This window comes from Ambystoma mexicanum, chromosome 7q (genome assembly GCF_040938575.1).
Source record: "Ambystoma mexicanum isolate Mex_15411 chromosome 7q, UKY_AmexF1_1, whole genome shotgun sequence".
NCBI classification, from domain to species: domain Eukaryota; kingdom Metazoa; phylum Chordata; class Amphibia; order Caudata; family Ambystomatidae; genus Ambystoma; species Ambystoma mexicanum.
Genome location: NC_090941.1, coordinates 476288777 through 476315964, shown reverse-complemented (window position 1 = coordinate 476315964; position 27188 = coordinate 476288777). Strand labels below are relative to the sequence as shown.

General features: G+C 45.0%; 1 protein-coding gene across 5 annotated transcripts in view; it reads right to left on the bottom strand.

The window, feature by feature from the left end:
• The window catches only part of NAA16 (N-alpha-acetyltransferase 16, NatA auxiliary subunit), a 2654788-nt gene that overhangs the window by 782767 nt on the left and 1844833 nt on the right, over positions 1–27188 (bottom strand). For all 5 annotated transcript variants that reach the window (XM_069640524.1, XM_069640525.1, XM_069640523.1 and 2 more), the window contains exon 12: positions 17121–17273. In XM_069640524.1, coding sequence (XP_069496625.1) covers positions 17121–17273 — 153 coding nt within the window. The remainder of the gene's footprint in view (positions 1–17120; positions 17274–27188) is intronic.

Sequence of the window (27188 nt, the reverse complement as noted above, 5' to 3'; positions counted from 1 at the left end):
AAAAAACAAAAAGCAGTCCCAATTCTTATCTATGGGGCAGAGGCATTGAATAACTACAAAGAGGTAAAATGGCAATATCTGCAGGGTGTTTTCTGAAAGTGCCTGCTGGCTCTCCCTAAGGGTACCCCCACGCCAATAATCAGATTTGAATTGGGTTTGCTTTCATTGTTGGCCATGGCAGGATGGAAACCATTAATTTTGTTTAGGAAATGTTTATTGGGCCACTCCACCTTTCGATTTAGGAGAATAAAGTGTGCTATGGACCAGCTAATTGAAGCCTGGAAAAAAGAGTGGTTGCTGAATAATCCTAGGAAAGCCAAGTGTAAAATGTGGGCAGCCGATTGGTCATCGATGCAGCTTGCCTGAAGAAATTATAAAATCTTTGACAATTTTAAATATGAGATCAAAGCTTTCAATGTGCTCCCTAGATATGTGGGCAAACTTCCTAGCTCTAAATTTAGAAATACCTTTTTAAGAGTGAGGTTTAATTTGCTCCTCACACAAGAAGTCTTGGGAAATCGCTCAAATGATAAAGCATTTAATTGTAACTTTAGATACTGTTCCAATTCAAGGGAAACTCTTAGACATCTGTTGATGGAATATGTCCAGGTACAGGAATTGAGAGCACATATTTTTTTATTTTTAAATCTCACTACATACTATCATCACTGGAAAAGTGGATTGCTATTGTATACAGTGGGCGATATGCATCCTTGACCATTGCGGTAGTGAATTTTATAAACCACTTAAATCTGTAATCAGGAGAGATTTTCTGTCGTAAGAAATGTATTATTAAAAGATTCAAAGAGATAATATGTTTTATGGAGATTGGATATATGTGTGGATATCTGTGGTTGTAATGGCTTATAATGAATTATGTATTTAATATTTGTGTAAATATTTTTTATATGATCTAAATGTAATTGTGCAATTTGGGTAAAAGTTCAATAATTGAGCTATATCCCTAAAAAGACTAAAGAAATAACACAAATGTGCCTACCCACCTCAGAGTTCAGATTACCTGGTAAATGTGCCACTATCAGGATGATGTGCTGAATGGCCCATTCCTACAACTCTACAGCCAGGTGGCAAAGGTCTGGAGACATAAACCCACAACTTTGGGAGGTTCCCCCGAAACCCAGGTGGAAGAGCAAAATCGAGAGGTCTCACAAGAGTCAAGAAGCCTCCTCCCGAGACAAACCTCTCACCTGCCAATTGTACAAGTAAGAGTAGGTATGCATACCTCTCTAGCACAGAGAGCCAGCAACAGCATTCACGATCTTGGTGAAGACACACGTGGTCCAACTGCGAGCAAAGGGCAAGACTGCAGAGAAAATATTGATCCATATTTGAGAATTGCAGTTATTTGTGGTGCAGACTTCAAATGGGTATGTGCAGGCATGAACAGATCCAATTCGTCACACATATGGGGACTCAATCGCAGAATGGGGAATCCCTCTCAAACATTTCAGGATAGGAAAATAATGTCAGATCCCATCACTGTAACCCCAAAAATGTAGTTTTTTTGGGTAAAATGTTGCATTTCTTCTTACAAATATAGCAGGTAAGCAGGGTAGGAGTATTAATTATGCATGAGGGAAGTGGTGGCTGCTGCAGGGGCATTCCCCGCTTTTATCTGTGAGAAGAAGTGCAAAAATGCAACCAAAATAAATTCATAATGTTTGCAATGCGCAGTAAACAACGTGCATTAATCACATAGATCCGAAATTTTCTATAGGAGGAACATGTTGAAATAGGAAACGTGCTGAACTATCCTTGACCCTGCCCGGCTCTCTTTGGGGACCAAATATATGCCATAGTACAATCCCAGACACTAAGTGGGACTGGGAGCCAACGCCACAGCGCTCATCTTAATGAGTTTTTACAATTCCTGTAAAAGTGCTACGCACCCAATTTGTAAAGTGGGTGTGGTAAGTCAGATAGCAGGCGGACAACTGGACTATTCTGATTCAAGACTTTGTGTTCTTCAATTAAAGAAAATCCTCACCTGGCTCCATCTCTTTGGAGGAGGTTCCCTTTTATACAAAAAAACCAGTGCTCGTCAGGATGCAATACAAACATAACTGGCCCTCTGTCAAAACCTATCCTGATCTAACTGGCCCGATCACTAAATAATAGAAAGACAAAACTACTTCCACTAAATATCAAAGACAAAAGTTGGACTAGAGAAGTGGTTCTCTTTCCCCTTCCTCAGTTTCTATTGGTTTGTGAGTGATCCCCACCTCAAAAGTGTTTCTTGAGAAAGTCTCTCTCTTGAACTCTCAGGTTCTTGGCTTTGGATACAGGTGAAACAAAAATCGTGTGCTCTCTGAAGTGTCCCACAAAATCTTAGTTCCCCTTACCCCACCAGTATTCAGCTTTCTTGTACAGTTCCACAAATCACCAAATAATTTAATCTAACAAGAGTACAAAGGATAAACTCCCAGGTCTTCCACAAGTAGTGGCTCAATTCTGATAGTTAGGCTTTCAACTGATAGTTGATCTTGTAACTCTTTCAACGTTTCTGCCCTTGTTGTTGGTAACCTTTCAGCGTGATTGGATATCAGATAGGCTACACATGTCGGCGGTCCTACAGGGACAGAGTGATTCTGCTTCATATAATTGCTCATAGTTCTCCACCCAAAGTGTGTGGCTGCAAAATGTAACCCGGACTGGGCTCAGACTTCTTGGGTTAAAGTTTCCGTCTTGAAGAATTCATATTTCAGCTAAAACCTTTTTGGTTGTTTCTGGTTCTTTCAGGTTTTCGGTCACCCCTCGACGGATGTAGAGTTTCGGTTAACCTCCTCAGGGAGGTGTGCTTATTCTTTGGTTTCCAGTAGCCACCTCCTGGGTCTTATCTTGAGAAAAGTATCTTTTTATATATAATCTGCATGGTTGTTTCTACATCTTTGGGGTTTTCGGTCAACCCCTTCTAGGGAGTATGTTTTGGGTTTAGCCCCAAGGGGTAGTTTGCTTACTCTTTGGTTTCTAGTTGGCCCCTCTTGAGTCTCATCTTGAGGAAAGCAGCATCTTTTGTATATAACCCTCATTGTTGTTTTGAGCTTTTCCCAGGTGTTCAGTCCCCCCTCCTGGGATATGGGTCTTTAATTCAGACCCTCAGGGAGGTTTGCTTACACTTTGGTTTCTAGTAGCTCTCTCCTGGGACTAATGTTGAGGAATGTATCTTTAATTGACAGCCCTGTGGTTGTTTCCACTTCTTTTAGGTTTTCGATTACCCCTATTAGTGTATATGTAATGCAATGGGCATTTGAATAGCACCTTTCACCATTGGTATGGTCTCAACAAGCTGTAGGTTGAACGCCCAAACTACAGCGCGTTGTAACTCTTGTTATAATGCGCAGTAGGTTCAACGCCCTTGGGGGACCGAAGGCCAGGTCTGGGAAATTCACCGGGAATAGAGTGCGTGTGTGCACTTAGCCAGTATGAAGGCTGAATTTTACCACGGGGGATAGCTACATTCTAGGGCCAGAGGTGTTGTGCAAAGTATGTGAAGCACAAGAGACATTCTGAGAACAGCTAGACTACATTTTACTGTGGAGGATAGCTGCATTCTAGTACTAGCCATGTTGTGCAGAGTACGTGAGGCAGGAGGGATATCATCTGAGCATCTAGAATGAATTTTAATTTGCGGGATACCTGCATTAGTGCCAGAGGTGTTGTGCATAGTATGTGAAGCAGGAGGGGCAATATGTGCGCGGCTAGACTGAATCTTTTTGTGGGGGATAGCAGCATTTTAGTGCCAGAGGTGTTCTGCACAGTAGGTGAAGCAGGAGAGGGATTATATGCTCGGGGGTCAGTCCTTCGGGGTGGTTTGTTTACTATTTGGTTTCTAGTATCTCACTCCTGGGACTTATATTCTATTCCCCCATCCTTGGGTCTTTCTTTCAGTTTCAGCATGTTTTAGGTCCTCCTTTGCATTTATTCTGCTTGCTGAGGGTTTAGTTTCTCGTTTGGCATCTTAGGGAGAGGAGCCCACCTTCTTCTCCTCGCTGCAACTCACGTACTTGTGTTCTCGTGGGGCCTGCCATCTGGGGAGGTGGTTGTTCCTTCCGGGTGGAAACCGTCCTTTTTGGTTAACTAGCTTCCAAGTTCTTCTCTCGGGTGCTGAGGTTCGGCACAATGGTTTGCTGCTTCGGTCGTGGCATCTCTCGCCCCGAGACCTCAGGGATGAGACTTCCCAGCATTCCTGGAATCAGCAGAGTTGAGCAGGCTCGCCGCCTTCCACATATGCATTACAGTCATGTCTCTAGTTGATCTTGGCTCGGCGCGGCAGCAGTGGGTCCTGCTTTGTGCAGTCTCCCCGCTGCTGTCTCTTTCAGGCAGTCATACTCTTGCGCTGCGGCTCCACTCGTCACCAGGTAAGAGAATTGCTTCTTACTTGCTCTGCCTGGAAACAAGAGGCAGAGTTACATGGGTAATGGGCTTTGTTTTTTATGGAGGGGTCAGCAACCAAACCCAGTATTTTTAAAGGGCCCACTTCTTTACCAATGTGATCAACGTGCATGTATGTAACAACCCTGTTGGAAATGGGGTTTGAGGGAACTTGTGTAGATTGCTTCACATGGAAGTCCTTGTCCCCTAAGAGGGTGGGAGTATCACCCACAGTGAGATCCTTCTTGTCAAATCCCTTAGGGAGTGTTTTGCGTAGCACGCTCTCCTCCCTAGTCTCAAAAGGGGTGGCTCCCCCTTTGGGAGAGGGGACCAATTTCCTGGATTCATTGCAGGGGCCAGAAGAGGATGGAGGGGATGGAAGGTGAGCCAGAACCTCCTGAAACCACAGAAAGAAAGCATGGATCAGCAAATGGTCACTTGAAGTATGGTTGGGAAGGGACAGTTTGCCTCCAAATAGCATCTGATGGACATGGATGCTCCTCATATGGCTTCTTTTCACAAGAGACTAGGAGGAGCGGGGGTGGGGTGAGTAAATTCCCTTTGTGGCCGTCCTCGGTTGCTTGCCGTATGTGCCTAGTAACCCATCTCGTTGCCGTGCCTGCCATTAATAGCTGGGGAAGCTAGGTAACTATCGGCCAATCACTGATCGTCCCTTCCTAGGTAAGATCATCAAGAAAGCGGAAGCCGCACAACTAAAGCAACACATCAACACCAACAATCTCCTCCAAACTTACCAATCCAGATTCAGACCCAGACGTAGCACAGAGACAGCAACCATACAGGTGGTTGATGACACCCTCAACATCCTTGACAATGGCCACCACTGCCTCCTGGTTCTACTCGACCTCTCTGCAGCTTACAACACAGGAGACCACCAGACGATTATGGACACCCTACATCGGTGCATGGGGATCAGCAACCTTGTCCTATGCTTCTTCAAGTCCTACCTTGCCAACCGTAAGCAGTGTGTCCAGATGACTCCTCTAGATGGCCAATGCTACCTGTTACCTATGGAGTCCTGCAGGGTTCCATCCTCTCCCCAGTGATCTTCAATCTATACATGAAGCCGCTTGGAGCCCACCTAACACACACATCCATATCCACCAATACGCTGATGACACACAGCTATACATCAAGATAGATGCCCTCAAGGACATCGAAAGGCCCAAAGCCTGCCTCGCTGATCCAGTCTTAGGTGTCCAGTGCATACTTGAAGCTCAACCCCTCCAAGACCGAATTTCTACTCCTCACCAACAACACCGAACATGCAGACATACTGACCTGGCTACCCACCATGAACTCTGAGGGCTTCACACCTGGGATCACCTCTTGCGCCAAATCCCTCGGGTTCCACATCGATAAAGGCCTCTCTTCTTCAATACAGACATTATTAAGAAAAATCAGACGGCTTGGTATCAGCTCTCCCTCCTGCAGAAAGTCAAGGCCTTCCTCCCTCCGGACAGCTTCAGATCCACTGATGAGGCACTGGTCCTATCCCACCTGGATGGGCGCAATGCACCCTCAAAGGCCTCCTGTAATCCTCCCTTGTGCCACTGAGAAGTGTCCTACACGCAGCCGCACGCCTCGTCAAGGGTCTGCACAGATACGACCGCATTACCCTGGCCCTCATCGAACCTTCACTGGATCCCACTGCATGCAGAAATCCCCTTCAAGTCTTGCTGCATCATCTATAAGGCAGTCATACTCAAGTCACCCAGCTACCTCATGGAGAAACTCAGCATCTCTGGCAGACAGCACACCACCAGAAGCCAGGACATGTGCAGACTTAAAATCCGCCGCTGCAAATAGGAAAGGACCAGAAAACAAGCCTTCCCGCCCTACGCCCGAGACTATGACACCTCCTCCCTGTCATCAGACTCGCTCCTACAATTAGAAAAGAACTCAAAACCCACCTCCTCAATGAGTCCCACCTCCTCTCACTTAGGTTATCATGTTGCCCCTCGCGCCACTTGACCCGGTAGACGCCACCCACCCCTCTCCCGCCTGCCACCCAGTACAGCTCTACCCCTTCCGCTGTATCCCCCTTCTGTAGGTCAGTTTTGTTGTTACCACTGAAAAGTGCTCTGTTATGCATCTGTATTTATTGGTGTATACCTCTGTAAAGTGCTCCGTTACTTCTCGAAGCTAGGTTCGAGCTCAATAAATACCATAATAATAATAATAAAAAAACCTACTGAAAGCCCTTGACTTTGTCCTCCTTGAATAAACAACTGGAGGTGGCTCCCACGGAGGAAGACGACAAAGACAATGGTTTATAATACAGCAAGGCCGCAGCTAACAATGAAGAGTAAGGCTGGGGTGGGAGGCCAGGAGGACTGGCTCCTCATCCACCAGCCTGAATCTGCTGCCAAATTTCTTGTTCATCTGGGCGTTCGCCCTGGTCTTCTCCCAAGACATCCTTCTGGAGCGGAATGCCTCAACAGCTCGTGGTGCGCTTGCCTCTGCTAGCACTCCCAATTCCTGGGGGACCTCCGCTGGCAGGGGGACCCCCAGGAACTCTGCAAGGTCCTGAAGGCGGTCATGAAAAGCCTTTACAGATGCCGAGGGTTCGTCGTCCAGAGCATCGTCGTCATTGTTATCCCCCCACCCCTTTTTTCCAGCCTGAAGGGAGTCCAGGCCGTGGGACATAGGTGCTGGCGGGGTCCCCCCGATCAAGACCCGAAGACAGATCCAAAGGCTGCTGAGGGGTAGGCGTTGGTGGTACAGGAGGAGGGGTCGGGTAATCGGTAGGGCCTGGACCAGAGGGGGACAGGAGAAGGCACCAGTAGTGCCGGAGGAATCGGCAGAGGGCCCAAATGTGGAGGCCTAGGAGGCACGAACTGTGGGATCACTTTCTTCACTATATCTTTGAGGAGTCCCGTCATCTGTGGGGAACAGATGAGGAGGAGGAAGCGCTTGAAGAAGCGGTCCTCGCAAGCCGCCGGATCTCGAGGGGGCCAGCCCCTGGAGGGCCTCCATTCCTGATCGAAGCGCAGAGGCGTGAAGCTGTAAGGCTGCAACGGGTAGATGTACCCCTGCAGAGACCAACCGCCTGTACCATACAATTTAAAAGGGAAGCTCAATGTTTCGCTGCCAAAGGTTCCAGTACCGTCCCCATGTTGGGGGACGCCCACAAGGATGGAGGAAAGGGGACGGGACAAATGAGCATGTACCGCACCTGGCAAAGTTTTTCTGATTAGCCAGTCATTCAGGTATGGATAAACATGGTGACCTTCGGACCTGAGAATGGAGGCTAAAGCGTTCATCTGCCTGGTAAAGACCCGGGGGCCAAATTTAACCCAAACAGGAGTACCTTGTACTGGAAATGGCACCTCATCACTGTGTACCTGAGATAACATCAATGAGGCTGCCAAATCGAGATGTGGAGGCAAGCATCCTTGAGGTCCAGGGAGCACATCCAATCTCCCGCACACATAGACTCTGCAATCAGTGTTGGCGTGACCCTCTTGAATTTTTGAAGGGGTAGGTAAAGATTGAGGAAAGACAGATCGAGAACCACCCTCAGGCCTGCCTTGTTCTTTTTTTGAATCGCAAACATTCTTGAATAGAAGCCATATCCTCTCTGAGAGGGAGGAACCTCCTCTACAGCTCTGCTGTTGTTCAGAGCCGAGATTCTCTGAAGTCGACTATTTGCGACTAAGAGTCATTTTCTCCCCCTCTGTAGGTGGTAGAGGGACCCTAGAATGCGGCTTCTTAAACCTGTGCACGTGCTAGCACAGTGTGTTATTTGTCAGTAGGCTATATGGGTTCCCCCGACTTATCTCAATGTGCCCAGTACAAAATGGCACTTTGTGCAGCAGGTCTTCCAGACTGGGTTCAAAATAAGGGCCCTTTGCAATGTGATTCAGATGAACTGTTGTGTTTAGCATATGTAATGTGTTCTGCACTGCACACAATGTGTGTTTGTTTTAATAAAATTTTTAATAACATGTTTCATATGCTTCATTTATTATTTTTAGACCTCTTGTATTTTAATTTATTTTGTGCTTAATGGATCATGTGAAGTTCTGAATAGAGCAACTTTGAACGGCTAATGTGAACCTCTGGGAACCCTTGCGCCTAATTATTTTTTTAAAAGCAATGCTTTGTCCCCAATTAATTGTGCTCTGCTGTTTTGGAGAGAATAAATCATTTCCCCAGTATACAAAAAGGCAGAAGGATTCCTCCCAAGTTCCTACTAGCAAATCTGGCTGGTGGAGTGTACTGGAAAATATATCAAATGATTACAACAAAGATTGCTGGAATGTGTTGAGGAACCAGATTCATGATCCCCATGCAAGACTGCTTGAGGTAGGGCGAAATCACCATTGATTTTTCAACCACCTTTGATGCACTCAATATAAATATTTGGCAGGCCCTTATAAACAATGACAATGGGGTAAAGTAAAATTGGTTCACAGTAGATCAGTTTAGGAGACTCAAGACAACAACATCAGGCAAGTTGACACCTGCAGGTGGCATATGGGAGAAGTCCTCAGGGTTCCTGGACCCGAAAGGATGGTAGACTAGATCCTTTCTAGCCCCTCCGAGGTCCCATAACATCCAGCACGTTGGTTACATTGAAAGCAAATTTTGGGGTTCCAGGTGCATGGATGGAATGACAGTCTGGTAGGAGGTTGGAAGCAGAATCCTTCAACGGAACTACATGAAGAAATAATATCCATCAATTACCCAAAAACCAATGCAGAATGGGAATGTTTGGGAGTGAATCTCTCTCAATGCATTGCTCTCAGGCTGAATACCGGAATGGATTTCCCCAAGCCAAACCCTGAGGAAGTGAAACAAACATGGCGAGCCTAGGAAATCTTCGTAAATTCCTGTTCTTACAATGGAGATATAAGAAAATGAATCCTACTACTCTGCCTCACAGGATCCTAACACCCACAGTGAGATGTGGCGGTCTTCCCCATTCCACTTAGCAGCAGGGCCTGCCGCTGCAAAAGAGAGGCTCAGAGGAGAGGAAAATACTACTACTTGGAGCCTCCCAACTGCAGAGAGGACAGCTACCATACTAATATACAAGCAGGTGAGGGAACATGAACCAAAAATGGCAGAAAAAGAACCAGCATTTGCAATCCATCTCACCCACCTGGAGATAAGGTAGGGCGGGGGGTTTGCTCACAAGAGAATAAGGTGGACACAGAGGGACAGGGCCAATCAGGGGAATCTGTTAAAACCAGGTCTGTCAGGATCGAGAGATCAGGAAGGAAAGCTTGTGAAGGTGAATTGGCTGTATCAGCAGGGAGAGAAACGAATATTTAGGAGTGAAATATGAGGAAGTGAGTAAGGGTTGGCAAGGCGGATTACAGGAGGGAAACAGGAGGCTGCATGAGAGAGACACAGAGAGTAAGTGGCTTGTATAGTGTTCTTCTGCCAGGAAAGTTTGCATCCCTTTGCATGGCTCTGTAAAGAAAAAGGGTGAGGGATAGCATTGGTGGGATAGTGGGGTGGGGGGGGGGGAACGGCTGTCGTGTTGATGAATGCATGTTGAAAGCACCATTTACCTGTGTGGAGAGCATGGGTTTTACTGAGTTCCGGCTGGGAACATACCCTGGGGAATGTTAACCCCAAGGTAGATCCCAGGATTAGGAGGATAACTGTGGATGCAGTGGGGTCTTGATAGGAAGACAGTAGGGAAGGAATCTGCGTTCAGTGTGCTAGACCATGTGAGTCATCTGATGAGGTGTGGATGTGTTGCACAAAGTTGAAAAATGTAGCAGTGAGAAATGACTGAGGGACGAGTAGATTGCAAGGAGGAATGGGGTCCATGTTTAGTGAGTTCTTCAAGTGTGCTAGTGGCAAGCTGGCTTTGTCTCAGCAGACTAGTATATTCCAAGTCTAAAAGATAGGTGGTTTGGCCATTTAAATGCCTATACACATCATGAATTGAGATTCAAAAAGGGAAAATCTGAGCCGGCAAAAGGAGAAGGCGGCAAAACAGGGACAGAAAGATCTCTAAGCAAGGAGGAAGGAAAAAGCGGGAAAGATTTGGGGATTAAGGCCAACACCATCAGAGCTAAAGTGTGGATACAGGTAGCAAAGGATGATTAAGGGCAGGGATGAGACCTTGCAGTGTATAAAACAAAGTGCCCAGGACTTAGATGAGGTACTAGGAAGAGAAGGGTGGACCTAGTGGGGCTTAACTTGGGAGAAGCAAAGGTTCAAGGTGGGAGATTGAGGAGAGCTTTGTGAACGACTGACCGAAGACTGCCAGGGCCCATCTCTTCAGATTCCTAGGAAGCAGAGCGTTCAAATGGGTGTTCAGTACCAGTCAAGTGGGAGGGTTCTGTAAGGTTACCCTAGTTGTTAAACAGAGTTCTTAACTCTTCGGTGTTAGGGAGAATTCTCATTCTATGGCTAATTTCCCTTATCTATAGAGTCCCCCAGCAGCTTTGCCGGATTTGAAGGGTTTGTTTTTTTCACCTGCTAAGAGTTAGACTCTTTTTCCCACTCTTAGGCATTTTTGCTATGTGTGTTCTAGGCTATTTTTGTGTTTAATGTCTATGGGGTTTTTCTCACCTCCAAAGGAAGCATCTTTATTCACATGTGTTATACAGCACACTCTGTGCAGTGACACAGGGGTGTGGTAGCAACCCGCAAACATAGACTCCATAACTTGGGACCGACTAAGGTCTCCCAGGGCATGTAAAGTCCCCATTGACTTTACTAGTCAATTTTTACGAACTAAACCAGTACAATCCATCTTACTATGGAGGTACTGGGAAGGGTTAATAGTTTTTCCCTTATGCTCATTTTCGAGAGGGTACCGTACAGTCCCTCTTTCAAAAGTTTCTGGCTGGTGGCAGTGGTTACTACCGTAAATATTTGACCGCAAATATTTTCCTATGGGATTTTCCCATTGTTCGAGGCTACAACATTTTCTGACAGCCTCTAACATACCGCCGGTGTATTTTAATATTAACTTTACTCTGGTAGGTTTTATTTGCCAGAACTTTAATATAACTTCTTTCTCGTGTCTTTCTCTAAACTCCTAACCCAGGTCAGGGATCCTTTGTTCGTCCTTTTGGCGGGCTTCTGCCAAGAAGCCCTCCTTTCGGTGCCACCGAGTCTGGGGTGGGTCCATTGTGTGGGAGGGCGGAGTAGGACCCGTGGACAGGGTTGCCTCAGCGACCCATGCCACACTCAATCCTGATAGGCTGGAGGGTCTCCCGCCAAGGTGACCACTCCACCGTGTGAGTGACAGCTAGGCTGTATGAATGGGCATCTTTTTGCATAAAAGCAGGGTCCTGAGGACTGGAAGAGCAAGATATCGCCACTGGAACTAAGAAGCCGAAGAGGAGAGAAGTCAAAGACATCTGCAATGACTGAACCACCGGTGAAGCCCTGCTGCAGCATCTCACCACTTTTCTCCACACGACGAGAGAAGATCTTCATCTGTAAGAGCCTTCTTCCCTTGAGCTAGTGGGGCCAACCAATTTGCCAATCGCCTTCCCGGACCTGCCCTGGTCAAATCGCCAGTACCCGGTACACGGAGACCGGATAGCCAGGCACCAGTCCACCCAGACCGCGATTTAAAGGAGCGTACCTTTTATTTGTCGGGCAGCATCACGGCTGGTTTCATCCCTGGGTAGTGCAGTAACTCAAACCTTCCTCCATGACGAGAGCCTCTCTTCCTCTGCTGGATCCCCCGAACTGCAGGAACTACCAGGAACAACCGCCACCGCAGGAGCCACTTCTTCATTTTAAAGGTACATTGTTCCGCCAGGCCGCCCTTTCTGCGTGGTAGAGATAAAGGTGTTTTAAATCCTTTACCTACCTGTTGGGTTGGCCGCCCCTCTCTCTTAACATTATCTTTCACCTTCTGCCTCCACCTTTTCAAACTCGTTAACTAAAGACTTGACTGCAGCTACAAGAACATTTTGCTCCTGGGCCCTTGCCCTGTACCACTGACTCTGGCACAGGCCTATTGACGCTGGCTAAAATTGTTAGAGCTGCCTTCACTAGATTGCTTCTCAACTAGAACAGTGTTGGTGCACCTTCTTCTTAAAACTACCCTTTCCTTCCCACTTTTAAACCTTGTGAAATGCCATTTTGCTCAGTTTTCATTTAAGTATTTACTATACTGATGTACTGCCTTGCCTAATTGGTTCACAAACGAATGGGAAGTGTTGCTAGGGCCTATAAGAAGATATTTCTAAATGACTTGTGTTTTCCCTCACTTGTAAGAAATTGCTAGAGTGCCATTCGTGTTTGGTTTTCACTGTGCCGTTTTGCTCAGTTTTCACTCTTGCTCAAACTTGTCTACAATTTAACTAGGGAGTTATGTATACTTTCTTTGACCGAATTTAACTTGCTTAATAACTGTGATAAATGTGTTTAACTAGAAGTGTGTAAAATAAATATATATATTCTTTTTAAAACACATCTTTGGTCAGTGTTTACTTGTGCCATAGTACTGAAGGCCTATTGTGTAAACCCTGAATACTGCTCATCTCCCGCTTGAGATAATTCTGACTGCTCAGACACAGCTACCAACTAAATCTGTGTGGTACAGACTGATACCAAAGGGGATTTATTGTTCTCACCTGTAGTCCTAATCTCCTGTAGTGCTCCCTAAGGGAACTGCACAGGATTCTGCCTAACATTCGGTCTAGACAAACTCAAATCAAGGTAGTGTAGCAGAGCAGTAAGGCAAAAACTCAGGAGTTGGCGGGTAGATTAATGGTACGATGAACCACACACAGAGCACTCAAATAAAACTAGACAGAAGTTTAAAAAATACATTGGTAGGCCTGAACAGTCTATACATATAAAATCACAGGAACGTAATTATTCCTAACTATATACAAAAACATAGTTGGTGATCTCAGATCACATACGCTTCAGAAACAAGAAAAGCAGTTCAGCAAACAAAACATATTGTAGGGAGTAGTGTGAACGAAACAGGAGAAAAGCAATGGAAACAAAAACCCTTCCTTATACAATAAGTCCCCCAAATCTTAAGACGTTCTTCCCTGCTAAGATAAGTAAGAATAGTGCCTCAGAGTCAAAAGTCCCAGGTAAGTATCTGTTGCAGGGAGATGGAAGCCTTGAAAAGTGAAGGGAAAGTAGTGGCAAAGCCAATAATTAGGAAAATGGCCCAGAGAAGGAGAAAAGGAAGTTATGTAGATTAGGGTACTCTCCCAACTCCACCTCTCTAGGGGCAGCCCGGGGGCGGGGATATCCTTGGCCAGAACTCGACATGTTAAAGCCAGGTAAGGGAAAGTTAGTGAGTGTCTCGTACGCCAATTAGATCCCATGGGTCGAGGGGGCTGGAAACCGGTATGCAAACTCCCCCTTTTCAGATTCTGTGAAAGCATCCCGTGGGTTCTCCAATTCACTGGGCCCACTTAATTCAGTCAGTCAAAGGTCCAGTTGAAGGTGATCTAGGGGCCGCGGGTGCAGTGCTATTTTTCGGGTTCGGCTTGGTGAAAGTTCTGCACTCTAACAAGACTGTTCCTGCTACCTTAAAGCTGGGCGACCCAGACACCCAAGGACGACGACCACCACAGAGACCCACATTGACAGGAGATGCCCAGGACTTGACTGAGAATGGCAGCAATGAAGAACATCACCATCAGAGGGTGGCAGTGACCCTCCTGATTGTGAAGAACACTCTGCTCCAGGAAGGCCACTCTTCGTGTTGGAGTGACAGGGCTTCACTGAGACTTGGCTGGAGGCAATGCTGATGTCTTCAACTTTCGTCCTTGGGTCTTCAGAAGGCTTCAACTCTTAGTAGTTTTTTTTCCTCAAAACGACAACCTGAAGAATGGCTGCATGACTACTTTTATCGCAGGACTACTTTTATCCTAAATTCAAGCTGGGGTTGCCCCCAGCCCCCTAATGGAAAGGATCTACCCCATTCAAACTGGCAAGGGCTGTCCACTCCTGGACAACCTTTTGCCCCCCCCATCTGCCCAGCAACAGACATACCCCTGGTTGGAGAATGGATTGGGACTAGACATTCTCAGCCCCCATACCCGGCCAGATGCTCACACAGCTGCTTTGCCCAGGAAACACGAGGTTTTTTCTGGTACAGGGCTTACCATATAAGGAATTTTCCCGACACGAGAAGGGAGAAGGAGGACCAAGGGAGCAGGGAACCAAAGAAGGACCAGGCATCCCGAAAAGGGACCACAAACCCAGACAACCAAAGAAGGACCAGGAAAACCCAAAAACCAAAGAAGGACCAGGGCAACCCGACAACCAAAGGAGGACCAGGCAACCTGACAACCAAAGTAGGACCAGACAACCTGATAACTAGAAGGACCAGGCAACCCGACAACCAAAGAAGGGCCAGGCAACCCGACAACTAAAGAAGAACCAGGGAACCAGGCAACCAAAGAAGGACCAGGAAACCCGACAACCAAAGTAGGACCAGGCAACCCGACAACCAAAGTAGGACCAGGCAACCCGACAACCAAAGTAGGACCAGGCAACCCGACAACCAAAGTAGGACCAGGCAACCCAACAACCAAAGAAGGACCAGGCAACCCGACAACCAAAGAAGACCAGGCAACCCGACAACCAAAGAAGACCAGGCAACCCGACAACCAAAGAAGAACCAGCCAACCTGACAACCGAAGAAGAACCAGGGAACCAGGCAACCAAAGAAGGAATAGGCAACCAAAGAATGACCAGGCAACCAAAGAAGGACCAGGCAACCAAAGAAGGACCAGGCAACCAACGAAGGACCAGGCAACCAACAATGGACCAGGCAAGCAACAATGGGCCAGGCAACCAATGCAACCAGGCAACCCAAGAAGGACCAGGCAGCCAAACCAAAGCAGGATCAGACAGCCAAACCAAAGCAGGACAAGACAAAAAAACCTAAGCACCAGATAACCAAAAGACAGGGTAAAAACGAATGGCATGGCCGTTCCGGGAAGCCTTGTAAAAGTAACAGAAATGCTACAAGAGAAAAATGGAAAAGCACTTCACTTTAAGGTGATGTGTGCTACAGTAAAACAACAAATGATCTTGAAAGAGGGACAGGCTCACCCCTACACTGGTACCGTTATAGGATTACAGTGCCCCTGAGAGATATGAGCGGAGCAAGGGAACTAAAGCAAAAAGGTATTACTTACCGACAAAATTCATGACCCGTTTTCAAACTAATAAAACACTCCATACAGGACAACCCCTTAACCTACCAACACTGTGGAGAGTGCATAAAACTGAAAGAAAAACAAGGCATGCTTAGTGTGATGAACTTAGGTACAAATATTTGTCGAAATGATTCAATTCATCAAAAGAGAAAAGGAGGAGCATGACTACCTCATTAACAATTCATCCATTTCAGCCAATCATATCAAGAAAAGGAAGGAAAGACTCAAAATACAGCAACTATTAATAAGATTATGCATGTTTTGATAACTGTTTGATAAACAAAGTTGTTAGTTGAAACACGGCTTAAGAGTTCACCATAAAACTTAATCATAAAAATCAAAACCAAAATTAGAAACCATAATAAAAGAGTTATCAAAGTAACAAAAATGTGTATACAAAAAAGTATAAAAAAATGAAAACAAAAGCAAAATGAGTGAAAACATATCACCAAAAAAAAAGCAAGTCTACTAGTGTGACGGAGCGTCATAGTATTTTGAAATTTGGGCACATTTTCACAGCGCTAAAAACTAGTTTTGACGATATATCCTGTCATTATAGGATTACGTCTTCTTCAGGACCATTTTATACTTGGAAATATATCTTTATTGTTAAAATAAATATATTGAATGTGTTATTAACCTATAGTATATGACATGTCCTATGTTTATTATGCATATCTTATGGATTTAAATCACTAAAAAAACAAATTGTTGGTATGATGTATGCTAGGCTCTCAATTTCTGGATTTAGTTTCCTGGAGTTTTCTCTTATTTATATCCAATTTGCCTGAAGACTGCATGGCTGCTGTTTGTCTTTATTTGACTTTTCTCTTTGTCAGTTTGATGGGTGGACCCTAGTTGGGAAGACACTGCTGTGTTTAGGCACTGTTTCTGAATTTGAATAACTATGGAAAACGTACAGACAGTTTGACCTTGCAATTTCTGGCAGATGTATGTAGGTCTCATATTGGTAACAAAGTATGGAATATGATAGTGGTTCTCTGAGCACCATCTCACCAAAAGTTGGTCAGTTGTGCATTTCAATGGGCGTTTCCTCATTGGTCACATTTGTTTCCGGGACTCATTCTCAGCTACGAAAGACAGTTGGTAGAAGACGAGGCACTGGTTGGTACATAGCTCACAAGAAGACACACACTGATGAGTAAGAGGGACAAAGTGCTAATGATCAAATTACCTCTAATCTTAATATTTATTACACATTGCCCAAGTTGTCAATGTAACAGTCCTGGATTCCTTTCCACCAATCCTTCTGTGAAACACGTGCCTGACAGCTGTTCGAATGCTTGGGTATTGCTAACATTATTATGGGTTTCTGGTCAGGTGCTGTACATAACCAAAACAAGTTGATGGTTAAAAATGGTTAAATGTAAATGTCTAGCCATGGTTGAACGCTTACCAGCCATGACTCATTCATAAAATAAAAACTGTGACACGATAAAGGAGGATTCAATGTGATCAGGTTTATCTGCAAGTAATTGGAGCATTACTGAGCACATCATAATAAACATTATTTCACTAGTATTTAAAAAGTGTCTTTTGAAAAACATTATTTCATACCCTTGTAAACTTGGAACACATCTCCTCTGCTTCTTTCACCAAATTTGCTCGGAGCATGTACTTTGCACATTTGGAATTGATGAACCTATCTGCAGTGTCCAAAGACTGAGCCTCGTCCATCCACTTGGCAGCTTCCTTTAGATTACCTATGTGCTGTGTGATAAAAAAGTGAAATAAGCATTTGCGAAGAAGAAATCACCCAGACTAAACGTTTCAGCACATTTCATACAAGGATCAAAAGTAAGTTAAGAAAACACGACTCAAAAATCCAACACCCTACTATTAACACAACTCTGAAATGAATGGGATTATTGGATTAAGCCGTTAGTATCTGAAAGTCAACAGGTTTGGTTGAATTGGCACATTCTTTTTCCTGGTCACTTAACAGGTGGGATTATATACTACTCAAATACAGTTTGGCTACTTTGCTAGTACTTCTAGCAGTTCCAAACTTTTCATAAAAATTACAAAAACAGAAAATGTTATTCTAATTGCCATGCTGTTAAAAGGTTCAAGTTCAAAAACCTCCAGTGAATCAGGTGCACCTGGTCATTACCTGCCCTAGAGTAATTTGTGATGGGTGCAGATCCTTCATAGGATTCACTGGATATTAGAAAATTAGAACTTCATTTTAAACAGATGTAACCGGCAACTATCACTTAGCACCCATAGTAGAAGGGTGGCTATATGTCAGTTAAACAATATTCTCTGAATTTGTGAAATATCTTCTTAATGGACTGTAAATTTGGCTTGCTGGAAAATAAGTGCTCTATAGCCCACACCAGTTGGAACGAACGCCTAAGTAAAATCTCACTGAGTGACCATGAACAATCGAATGGCAAAACCTTCCTGTATCCTTTTACTCAGGTTCTACTTCCATTTCCTTAAACTCTGCCTCACCAGAGCACAGAGATGCAGACAGATAAAGTGTTTGTGAGATGGCAAGCGCATAGCAAGGGAAATAGGTTTCCTCCTCCCTTCGCCTGGGGTGGCATCTATCACAATAATTCAGTTATGAGCAACAGCTGGAAGTGTGGGGGGGTGGGAGGAGGGTAAGAGAACAAGGCAGAACCTCTGCCTTGTCACCACCCCAGCTAAAACTGTGGCAACAGTATATGCCAGAATGCCATCTGCATGGGCAGGCATTGCCCAGGCTTTTTTGATTTTTGCAACACAAAATAACACTCGTAATCTGCCCCAGAAAGTGAGCTCTGCTAAGCAGGCTCACTTTCATAATGCTTCATGCTACAAACTATAGTGCAAACATGTTACTGTTCTGGGACTGTCTACTGACACCCACAGCAGTTGCCTTGTAGTTTGGCAACATGTTAAGTTAGACTAAAATGTGTATTCCTGCAAACAGCCTGAGAAAACCTCAAGTTCCAATAGCAATGGCTGCCCTTAACTATGGTCAACCATGATCCAAATTATATAGAGTCGTTTACCCCCTAGGCCGAGTAGCAATTTCAAAATAAATGTAGACATATCGAGTTTGATATGATGGCCATGGGAATACACAAGTGTACTGGCCAAGACCCTTTTTCATGTCATTTTGTGAACCTAGTTTCAAGTGACTCATTCAATTGTCAGTTTGTGTACAAATGGCTGGGAGGGAGAGTGCCCTAAAACTAAACATTTGGCTTCAGCCCTAGCAGCTCCTTAGTTCTCTATAGGAAGGCGTGTCACCTTCACCAGAGACCAGGATATACCCCCAGGTGGTAAGGTGGTGTAAGGGAGGCATGGTATCACAAATTTCACACGGAAACAAAAGGTACAATCTGTAAAACCTTTATTCAATTTTCGGGGTTTGGAAAAAACTCCTATTTTTTGGATGGGGGTACCATCAAATAATAAATACAACAGTCCTAGTTGAGTCTGTCGAATCAAAATAGCCAACACTAACAAAACCTAATGCCAGCCCCATCTCATGTATAAAAAGTTTGTAAAGGAGAATATGTATGCAAAGGATTTTTTATTAGCATTTAGCTTCAAGAGAAGCTTTTTACCATTTACAGTGTGAAATTTAAAAATTCCATGACAGTAAAAGCACATAATACAACCATTTCAACCATTTCAACCAGTAACTACAAAGAAAGAAAGATAGAAAAAAAATTTAAAAGACTGAATCCAAGGAAAGTTAGCAGCTCTTACTGTCCCAAGTGTACAAAAATAAACTCCTTTATCAATCTAGATTCACTTCTTTCCTTCAAGCTTTTTGAAAATTATTGATACCATCTGTAGCAAGGCAAAAGTGACAGATAACCTTGAACCCTGTAACAGTTGTAACCAAATATCTTTCTTGGTTAGGGTTCGATTGTTCACAAAAAATCTGCCTAATATATTACATCGAGTATCCATAACGCCCTCACAGCTCATCTTGTGACCACCGAGCCTGCATTTGTAGTCTCTAATATTTTTCATTTTCCTGGCTTCAAGAATTTCTTTTGTTGGAAAGATGTTAAAGCGTAATCTTAAAAATTGATGTCGCTGCACAGCTGAAGGGAACTTGCTCAAGTACAACAGAGTTGAACCACGCTTATTTAGAGCTGTACAGAATTTTCCATAAAGTTTGGACGACTGCTCTGACTCAGACGACTCAATCCAGTCATACTCATACAGACGCTTTTTCACAAAGTCTGGATTTTCAATGAGTAGTTTCTCTGTAGTGTCGAATGAGTCCAACGGTCCCAAGCATTTAGTACTCCATTTAACGAGTAATTGCTCTTTTCCTGTTTTAAGCGCCTGTCCCAGCAGACCAAAGCCGCTATAAGGTGGCGGCAATAAACATTTGCAATAAAAAGATAATGTTTTCCAACTGACATAGGTGATAAGAGAGGTCAGTCCAAACTGTTTCCTTATCACCACCATCAGCATGCAATTTGGGAGGTCAAGTACAGCTCTCCAGAAGAGACCCTCTAGAATTTGCCATAGCTTCCAACTCAGCTGAAGAGAGCACTGAGCCCCATAGGTCACAATAAGAACTACCTTCATGGTATAGAAGCGTAGCAAGGGTGCCAATGTGAATTTGCAGTATCTACATTTAATCAATCTTGCCTGGGCTATTAACATCTTCAGTTTGCGCCTCAGCACTACTTCTCTTAGGGCTTCACTATCGCTTGCGTTAACTGGTATACCCAAGCAGAGCATTTCTGTTGTCTCTCGAATCTGGTCACCATTTATATACCAACCCTTAAACTTTAGAGAATGGCGCCTTAACTTACCAAGAATAAGCATCGCTGATTTGGTAGCATTTACTCTCAGGTCGTTGGAAGACAGAAAAAGTGCCAAGGCATCCAATTGGCGCTCAAGCCCAATCAGAGTTTCATCCAGAAGAACAACAATCTATTCATTGGGGTGCCCGCAATACATGGTGGGAAACACCTAATATCCGTAAAGGCATCACCCATGTCAGAGATATACAGTTTAAAGATAGCTAGTGCTAGGCGACACCCTTGCTTGAGGTCCACTCCTGTTTTAATGGGGTTTGTCATGTCACCCTTTTGATTTAGTTTGATCTGAACACTAGTATTGGAGTGAGGAGGCTCCATAGCCTCACGTAAATCAGCAGGACAGCCCAGTCCCTTAACTTCAGCCAAAGCTTCTTTCTATTGACCGAGTCAAAGGCTTGTGACAAGTCCACTGATGCAAGGTATATATGTTTGCTGTTCTTTTTTACAGTTCCCAATTTCAGATAGTTGATTAGAAAAAGGTTCAGCGATGTTCCAATTCATTTTTCAAACCCAGCTTGCCAGCCATCCCGGTGTTTGGAGTCCCTGCTCCAGTCCGTAAGATGATTCAAGATCAAAGCCGCAAAAAGCTTCCCAATAATATCCAAGAGGTCTGTAGTTTGTTGCCAAAGACCCATCTCCCTTCTTGAAGATTGGTACGATAATAGATTTTGTCCATGTGGCCGGAATGGTATGTTTTGTTTTCACCAAGAGAAATAGACGATGTAAAAAAGTTGCCTATTCCTCTGGGTGCTGTTTTAATGCCAAGTTCGTAAGGCCATCAGGACCTTCGGCTCTGGAATTGCTGGAGGTTCTAATTAAGGCAAGGATACCCCCCCCTTTCAGTCTCAAACTCCTAACTTAAGCAGGAAATCTCTGAAGCCTTCATCACATATGAATTGGGCTTTGAGAAGAGCGTGGAGAAGTGGTCCATCCAGTCCTTTGCTGAAATAAGATTGGGAATGAGACTCTGCTGGGGACCATCCAGCATGTTAAAGATTTCCCAAATTTCCCTCGAGTTTTTGGATGCAACCAATTGCAGCATATGTTCTGCGTTCAATTGCATTAGGGATTGTCTGTATTGCTTGAACCAATTATTATGCGCTGTCCTAGTTTTCTTGACAACTGCATGTGATACCAGGGAAGGATTTTTTTGTTTGCGCTCTTTGTATTCGCTTTAGTTCCCTTTTTCTTGTATCAACTTCATGGTCGAAGTTATATTTGTGGCAAAATCCCTTAAATCTACCTGGGCCGGTTTTTTCACTGTAGATGGCCAAAGACTGCGTATAATCTATATCTTCCGGCTTGCCATTATCTCTTAGATCTCTAGATAGTTTTGTTACATGATTGCTCGATACTCTCAGTCTATTCCTTCCTGACTGTACTTCCAGAATATCTCGTTCTGAAGTGAACTTTGTTTTAGCACCCAATTGGAGGCATAGTTCCAACATATTATGGTAATTTTGTGGGGTTTCAATTACCATCAAGGCCACTACACTAAAATGGAAGTTATTGGAGGGAAGGAAATAGTCCAAAATATTGGATTCAGTCCCTCTCCTCCAAGTGTGTTTTGGCACAATATCCCTGATGTTATTCCATTTAGTAATGAGCTGTTTCTCAACTGGAACTCCTTCCTAAAAGACAACCCTCGTTTTTCCACTGCTTGTAAGTTACTCATGTAATGATTTATATGAACACCACAATTATTAAAACAGTGAATGTTTAAGTCCCCACATAAGATCACATTCAGATTAGAGTTGTCAATCATTGCGGCGTCAACCTCCTCCAACAGCTGGTCTGTGAAGTTCTTGGCAACTGGGACATTACAGTTCCAGTACAGGTTGCACAAAAGAATTAACTTCCTGGCATCGTCCTCACCAGTTTGGTATTCCAGCAAATGGACCTGAATTGATGATGCAATGTTCTTTGTCCATACTACTCTTAGTCCACAACTCTCCTTAATTGAAGTCAGTAGACCCGCCATCGGTCTACCCTTTGGTCCCCTTGTTGTCGGGTTGATGAGGACAAAACCCTCAAGGGTTGGTTGAACATGCAGCCATGTCTCCTGGAGGAAAATAACATCAAAGTCTCCGAATCGGATACTGCCTTCTCTCAGCAAGTGTTTGAAGCCCTGCGTGTTCCAGCAACCTAAATGAAAGAAGGGTTTGCTACTTCCTGGGCCCTGGCATTATGATCTTCGAGCCAATGTACTGGCCAGCCAATCCCAGTTGTCCCCATCCCTGATGCCCAAGGGCCCCCGTGACGCACCAAATGAACTCTGACGATTTACAGTTGTTGATCATAATTCTGAACTTTTCATGGTTTTTACCCAGCCCTTCGTCACTTAGGGTTTTGTTTGTTCTCAGGGGCAAGTTACCGTCGCAAAGAATATGTATGCAGAGGAAATTCAGTGTTAGAATATAGAATATAAAAAATAAATGTGGCTGAATCAGCTCTCCTCCCCACGTTAGACAGCATGGAGTAAGGCAGTCCCCGTAGACAGGATGACGCTCTGGCTCAGGTTCTCAAGACAAAGGCACTTCAAAACATGGATCGAGGCTCTGCCTGGCCTTAGTGTCTCTCTCCAGCTTTCAAAACAAAGAAACAAAATGTTCACGTCGGTCTCTCTCGATCGGGCTCGGACTTCTCAAAGCAACAAGTTCACACAGGTCTCCCTCAGTCGAGCTCAGACCTTTCAAACACAGCACTTGGAGGGGTTCTCTTCCCCAAACTTAATTCACATCCTTTAGGGGTTCCCTTCCCCTAACATATCACACTTCCAGTCTCCCTCAGTCAGATTCAGACCATTTCCTGATGTCGAAGACTTTCGAATGTGGGTGGCTTTTACTATAGGCCTCCGCAGGACCACTTTGACTTTCCCTTCAACTCACACTCTTGTGTTATTTGCCCCAGTGTCTCTTGGTCTGGGTAGTTTGATGTTATGAGCACAAAAGTTCAACATTCACCTTTTCACTTCCCCCCCGGGTTACTTTTGATCACTTGGATTCTTATAGTTCATACACTTTATCGCGTCATAACAAAAACATTTCACCTTTCACAGAGAATTTCGAATGGGCTACTTCCTTTTGCCAGACCACTCTGCTACTCAGTATCGCTGGTTTCATAGCTGTCGTTAATTCAAAGTTCACAACAGGTCTGCCTTCCTTCGCGCCCAGTCCACACGCGTGCAGCCTTCAATAGTGCAATATACTGTTGCAACTTTCAATCTTTGCTCAACACTGTCATGATCTCTGCTTCCAAAAGGCGCCAGTGGCACCAGGCTCATAAATATGCCCAGTCCCAGCGCTGGAAGCGCCGGGCTCATAATGCTTGGGTGGACTTACCTTCAGCAGACCATGCTGCTTACTTGCCTGCCAGTTGAGCCTCTGATCCTCTTCTGTTTGGAACTACTTTTCCTGTTGGGTGGGGCTGGAGCCACTCCCTAGATTCAGAACACTGGAACTCTTCTGGAAGGCAGGAACTCTTTTCTTACCAGGAACTCTTTTATTACTTAGGCGTGGCTGTGGAAGGAGACACCTAAGCACTACAGGAGGCTATTTAAACCACACCCGGTGGATGAATCTTGCTTTGCGTTATTCTGCAACCTCTGCAGCAGAACGCTCATCGTGTCTTCTGCATCCGGTCCTGGGCCTAAGGAAAAAGGCTTACCATCCTGAATCCAGTCTTCAGCAACACCTATAAAGACAAGAAAGAACAGGTTAGCATTCCGGCATCTGAAAGGCAAAGGCTTACCATCCTGAATCCAGTCTTCAGCAACACCTATAAAGACAAGAAAGAACAGGTTAGCATTCCGGCATCTGAAAGGCAAAGGCTTACCTACTCTTCGTGCGCTCCGGAGGTCTTCACACTGCATTCCGGCATCTGAAAGACAAAACAAGGTGCGTTTAAAGACATTGGGGAACTTTAATACTCACGTGCCATTACTCCTTTCCACATCTAATCCAGTGGGTATTCCGGCACCCTGCAGCCGCTCCGAACTCGTACCTGCAAAATAAAAAGACAGAGCGCATAGTGAAGCAGGCAACAAGCGCTTACTTACGTGCTTCCAGGCGCTTCTATTCATCACACGGGCTCCATCTTCAACTCACTTCAGCCCGTCATCCGCCATCGCCGGAACCCTGCAAAACAAGAGACATCATTACTAAAGACTTTAAAGACATTTGAATGACTCGAAACTTACCGTTCGTGCAGTAAACGACGGACAGCAGTCCTCTGAAGTCAAGAGGCCTGCGCTACCTATCCAGTGAAGAAACTGGTTACAGCACCCTGCCCCGAGGCAGATGGAGAGCTCGGCATTCACTTACCTAAGACATCTTACTCTACACGTCAGGCATACAGTGCACAGAGGTCCAGCCCAAAGAGCCAACCGGGTGCTGCACATCACCTTTGAGATACGGTAGTCGCCCAGTCAAGACCGGCGCCTCTGCGAGAATCAGGTGAGCGTTACAGAATGCAAAGCCTACCGCAAAACTCTCGCCCAGGCGCTATGGAAACCTCGGATACTGACCCCCTAGCCCGGGTACTTGGGGAACTAAGGGCAGAAGTGCATGCAGCTCGTCAGGAAACGAATGCTCTAAGAAGGGAACAAATTATTTCCAAGGAGAGAACAGACAATCTTGCTAGACAAGTGCTACAGTCACAAGCCGGACAGACCCCGTTACCCGCATCAGGGGCAAATCTTCCTTCAACATCCTCTATGAATCCAGTGCAGATCAACCTACCTGGGAATGTACCTCTGGCTCCGCCCGAACGATTTTCTGGTGACCCAAAGAGGTTTGCAGTATTTATCAATCAGTGCCGGTTGCACTTCTTATGCCGGCCAGCAGCCTTTCCAACTGATCAAGCAAAAGTAGCTTTTGTACTTTCGTACCTTAGTGGCAATGCGGCAGACTGGTCGATCCCTCTAGTTAATCAAGATGATCCGGTTCTCCATGATTTTCAAGCCTTTCAGCTTAGTATGGAAAAACTGTTCGCAAGACATTCACAGGGGCAGGCCTTGGACAATGAGCTTCTTTCGTTGCGACAGGGTAATCAAGACCTTTTGGCTTATATTGCATCTTTCAATAGACTAATAGTGGAAACTCAATGGCCTGAGGACAAAAGGATTACGCTGTTTTATAGAGGTCTACGTGGAGAGCTCAAAGACGTTTTAGCCCAAGTAGTGAATCCCCCACAAGACTGTTCGGATTATATAGACTTGGTCGTTCAAATAGATCACAGGCTGCAGAACAGGAAGGCCGATCGTTCCAAGTTTGATGCTCGAGGATTTTCCAAACCGCCAACTCCTTCCAAAGGAGTAGACTCCGGGGAACCCATGCAAATAGGGGGTCTGAAAGGTCCTCTAACACAAAGGGAGCGGGAAAGGAGGAAACAGTTGCAATTATGCCTATATTGCGGAAACTCAGGGCACTTTCTTCGAGACTGTCCGGTGAAACCTGCCAAGAAGGCAGTAGGAGCTGCAGTTACCAAAGTTACAAACTCTGAGCAGGGAAACGACCTCGCCCGACAAGAATAGAGGTCCTCTTGCCGAGCGTGAAAACCAGTTCCGTGACCTTGCATTTCGTGATACCTATGGTCCTCATTAGCCCTGATAATCCGGATCGATTACATGCAATTGAAGCTTACGTCGACAGCGGTGCCATCGGCAATTATGTGGATCATGAAATGGTTTTGAGGATGAATCTAACTCTTTGTCCCAAGGCTGTAAAGGACGTCATTACTACGGTGGATGGTACGGAGATAGCCTCCGGGCCAGTAACGCATACCACTCAAGAGGTGACGCTAGTAAGTCAAGATGGACACCATGAGAAGATCTTGTTCGATGTGATCAAGGCCCCTCAGTTTCAGATTATTCTAGGAATACCTTGGTTAGAGAAACACAATCCTCTGATCAATTGGCGAGCAAGAACGGTCCAGTTTCCAGAATGTGTCTCTACTTGTCACCCTCCACCTGGTGTTGCACTGGCCGCAATTTCTTCAGAGACTCCCCAGTTACCTCCCGAATACCTAGAATACCAAGATGTTTTCCGGAAGGATCAGGCTAACTCTCTACCTCCTCATAGGTCTTATGACTGCCAGATAGACCTGATACCTGGATCTACTCCTCCTTGTAGTAGAATTTATGCCCTCACCGAGCCTGAGAACCTTCACCTTCGACAATACCTGGATCAATACCTGGCAAATGGGTTTATTCGTCCTTCCAAGTCCCCTGCTTCTTCAGCTTTGTTCTTCGTTCCAAAAAAGGAAGGAGACCTTAGAACTTGTATCGATTATCGCTCCCTGAACCAGATCACCGTTAAGAATAGATATCCGTTACCTTTGATCCCTGAACTCCTGGACCAAGTCAGAAAAGCATGCATATATACAAAGCTGGATCTTAGAGGAGCTTACCACTTGGTACGAGTAAAAGAGGGCGATGAATGGAAGACGGCCTTCCGCACCAAGTATGGGCTATTTGAATATCAGGTCATGCCCTTCGGACTTTGCAATGCCCCGGCCGCCTTTCAATATTTTATGAACGATGTCCTCAGAGAGCTCATAGATGTATGTGTTGTTGTTTACATTGACGACATCCTCGTTTATTCTTCATCGGAATCTGAACATCGGAAACACGTGAAAATGGTCCTCGAAAGATTGCGCCAACACAAACTTTTCGCTAAGTTGGAAAAATGTGTTTTCAACGTGACTGAAGTTGAATTCTTGGGATTCATATTATCACCTGGCGGAGTGCGTATGGATTCAAAGAAGGTCGATGCAGTTCTCAAATGGCCATCACCATCCTCCGTAAAAGGTGTGCAAAGCATGTTAGGCTTCGCTAACT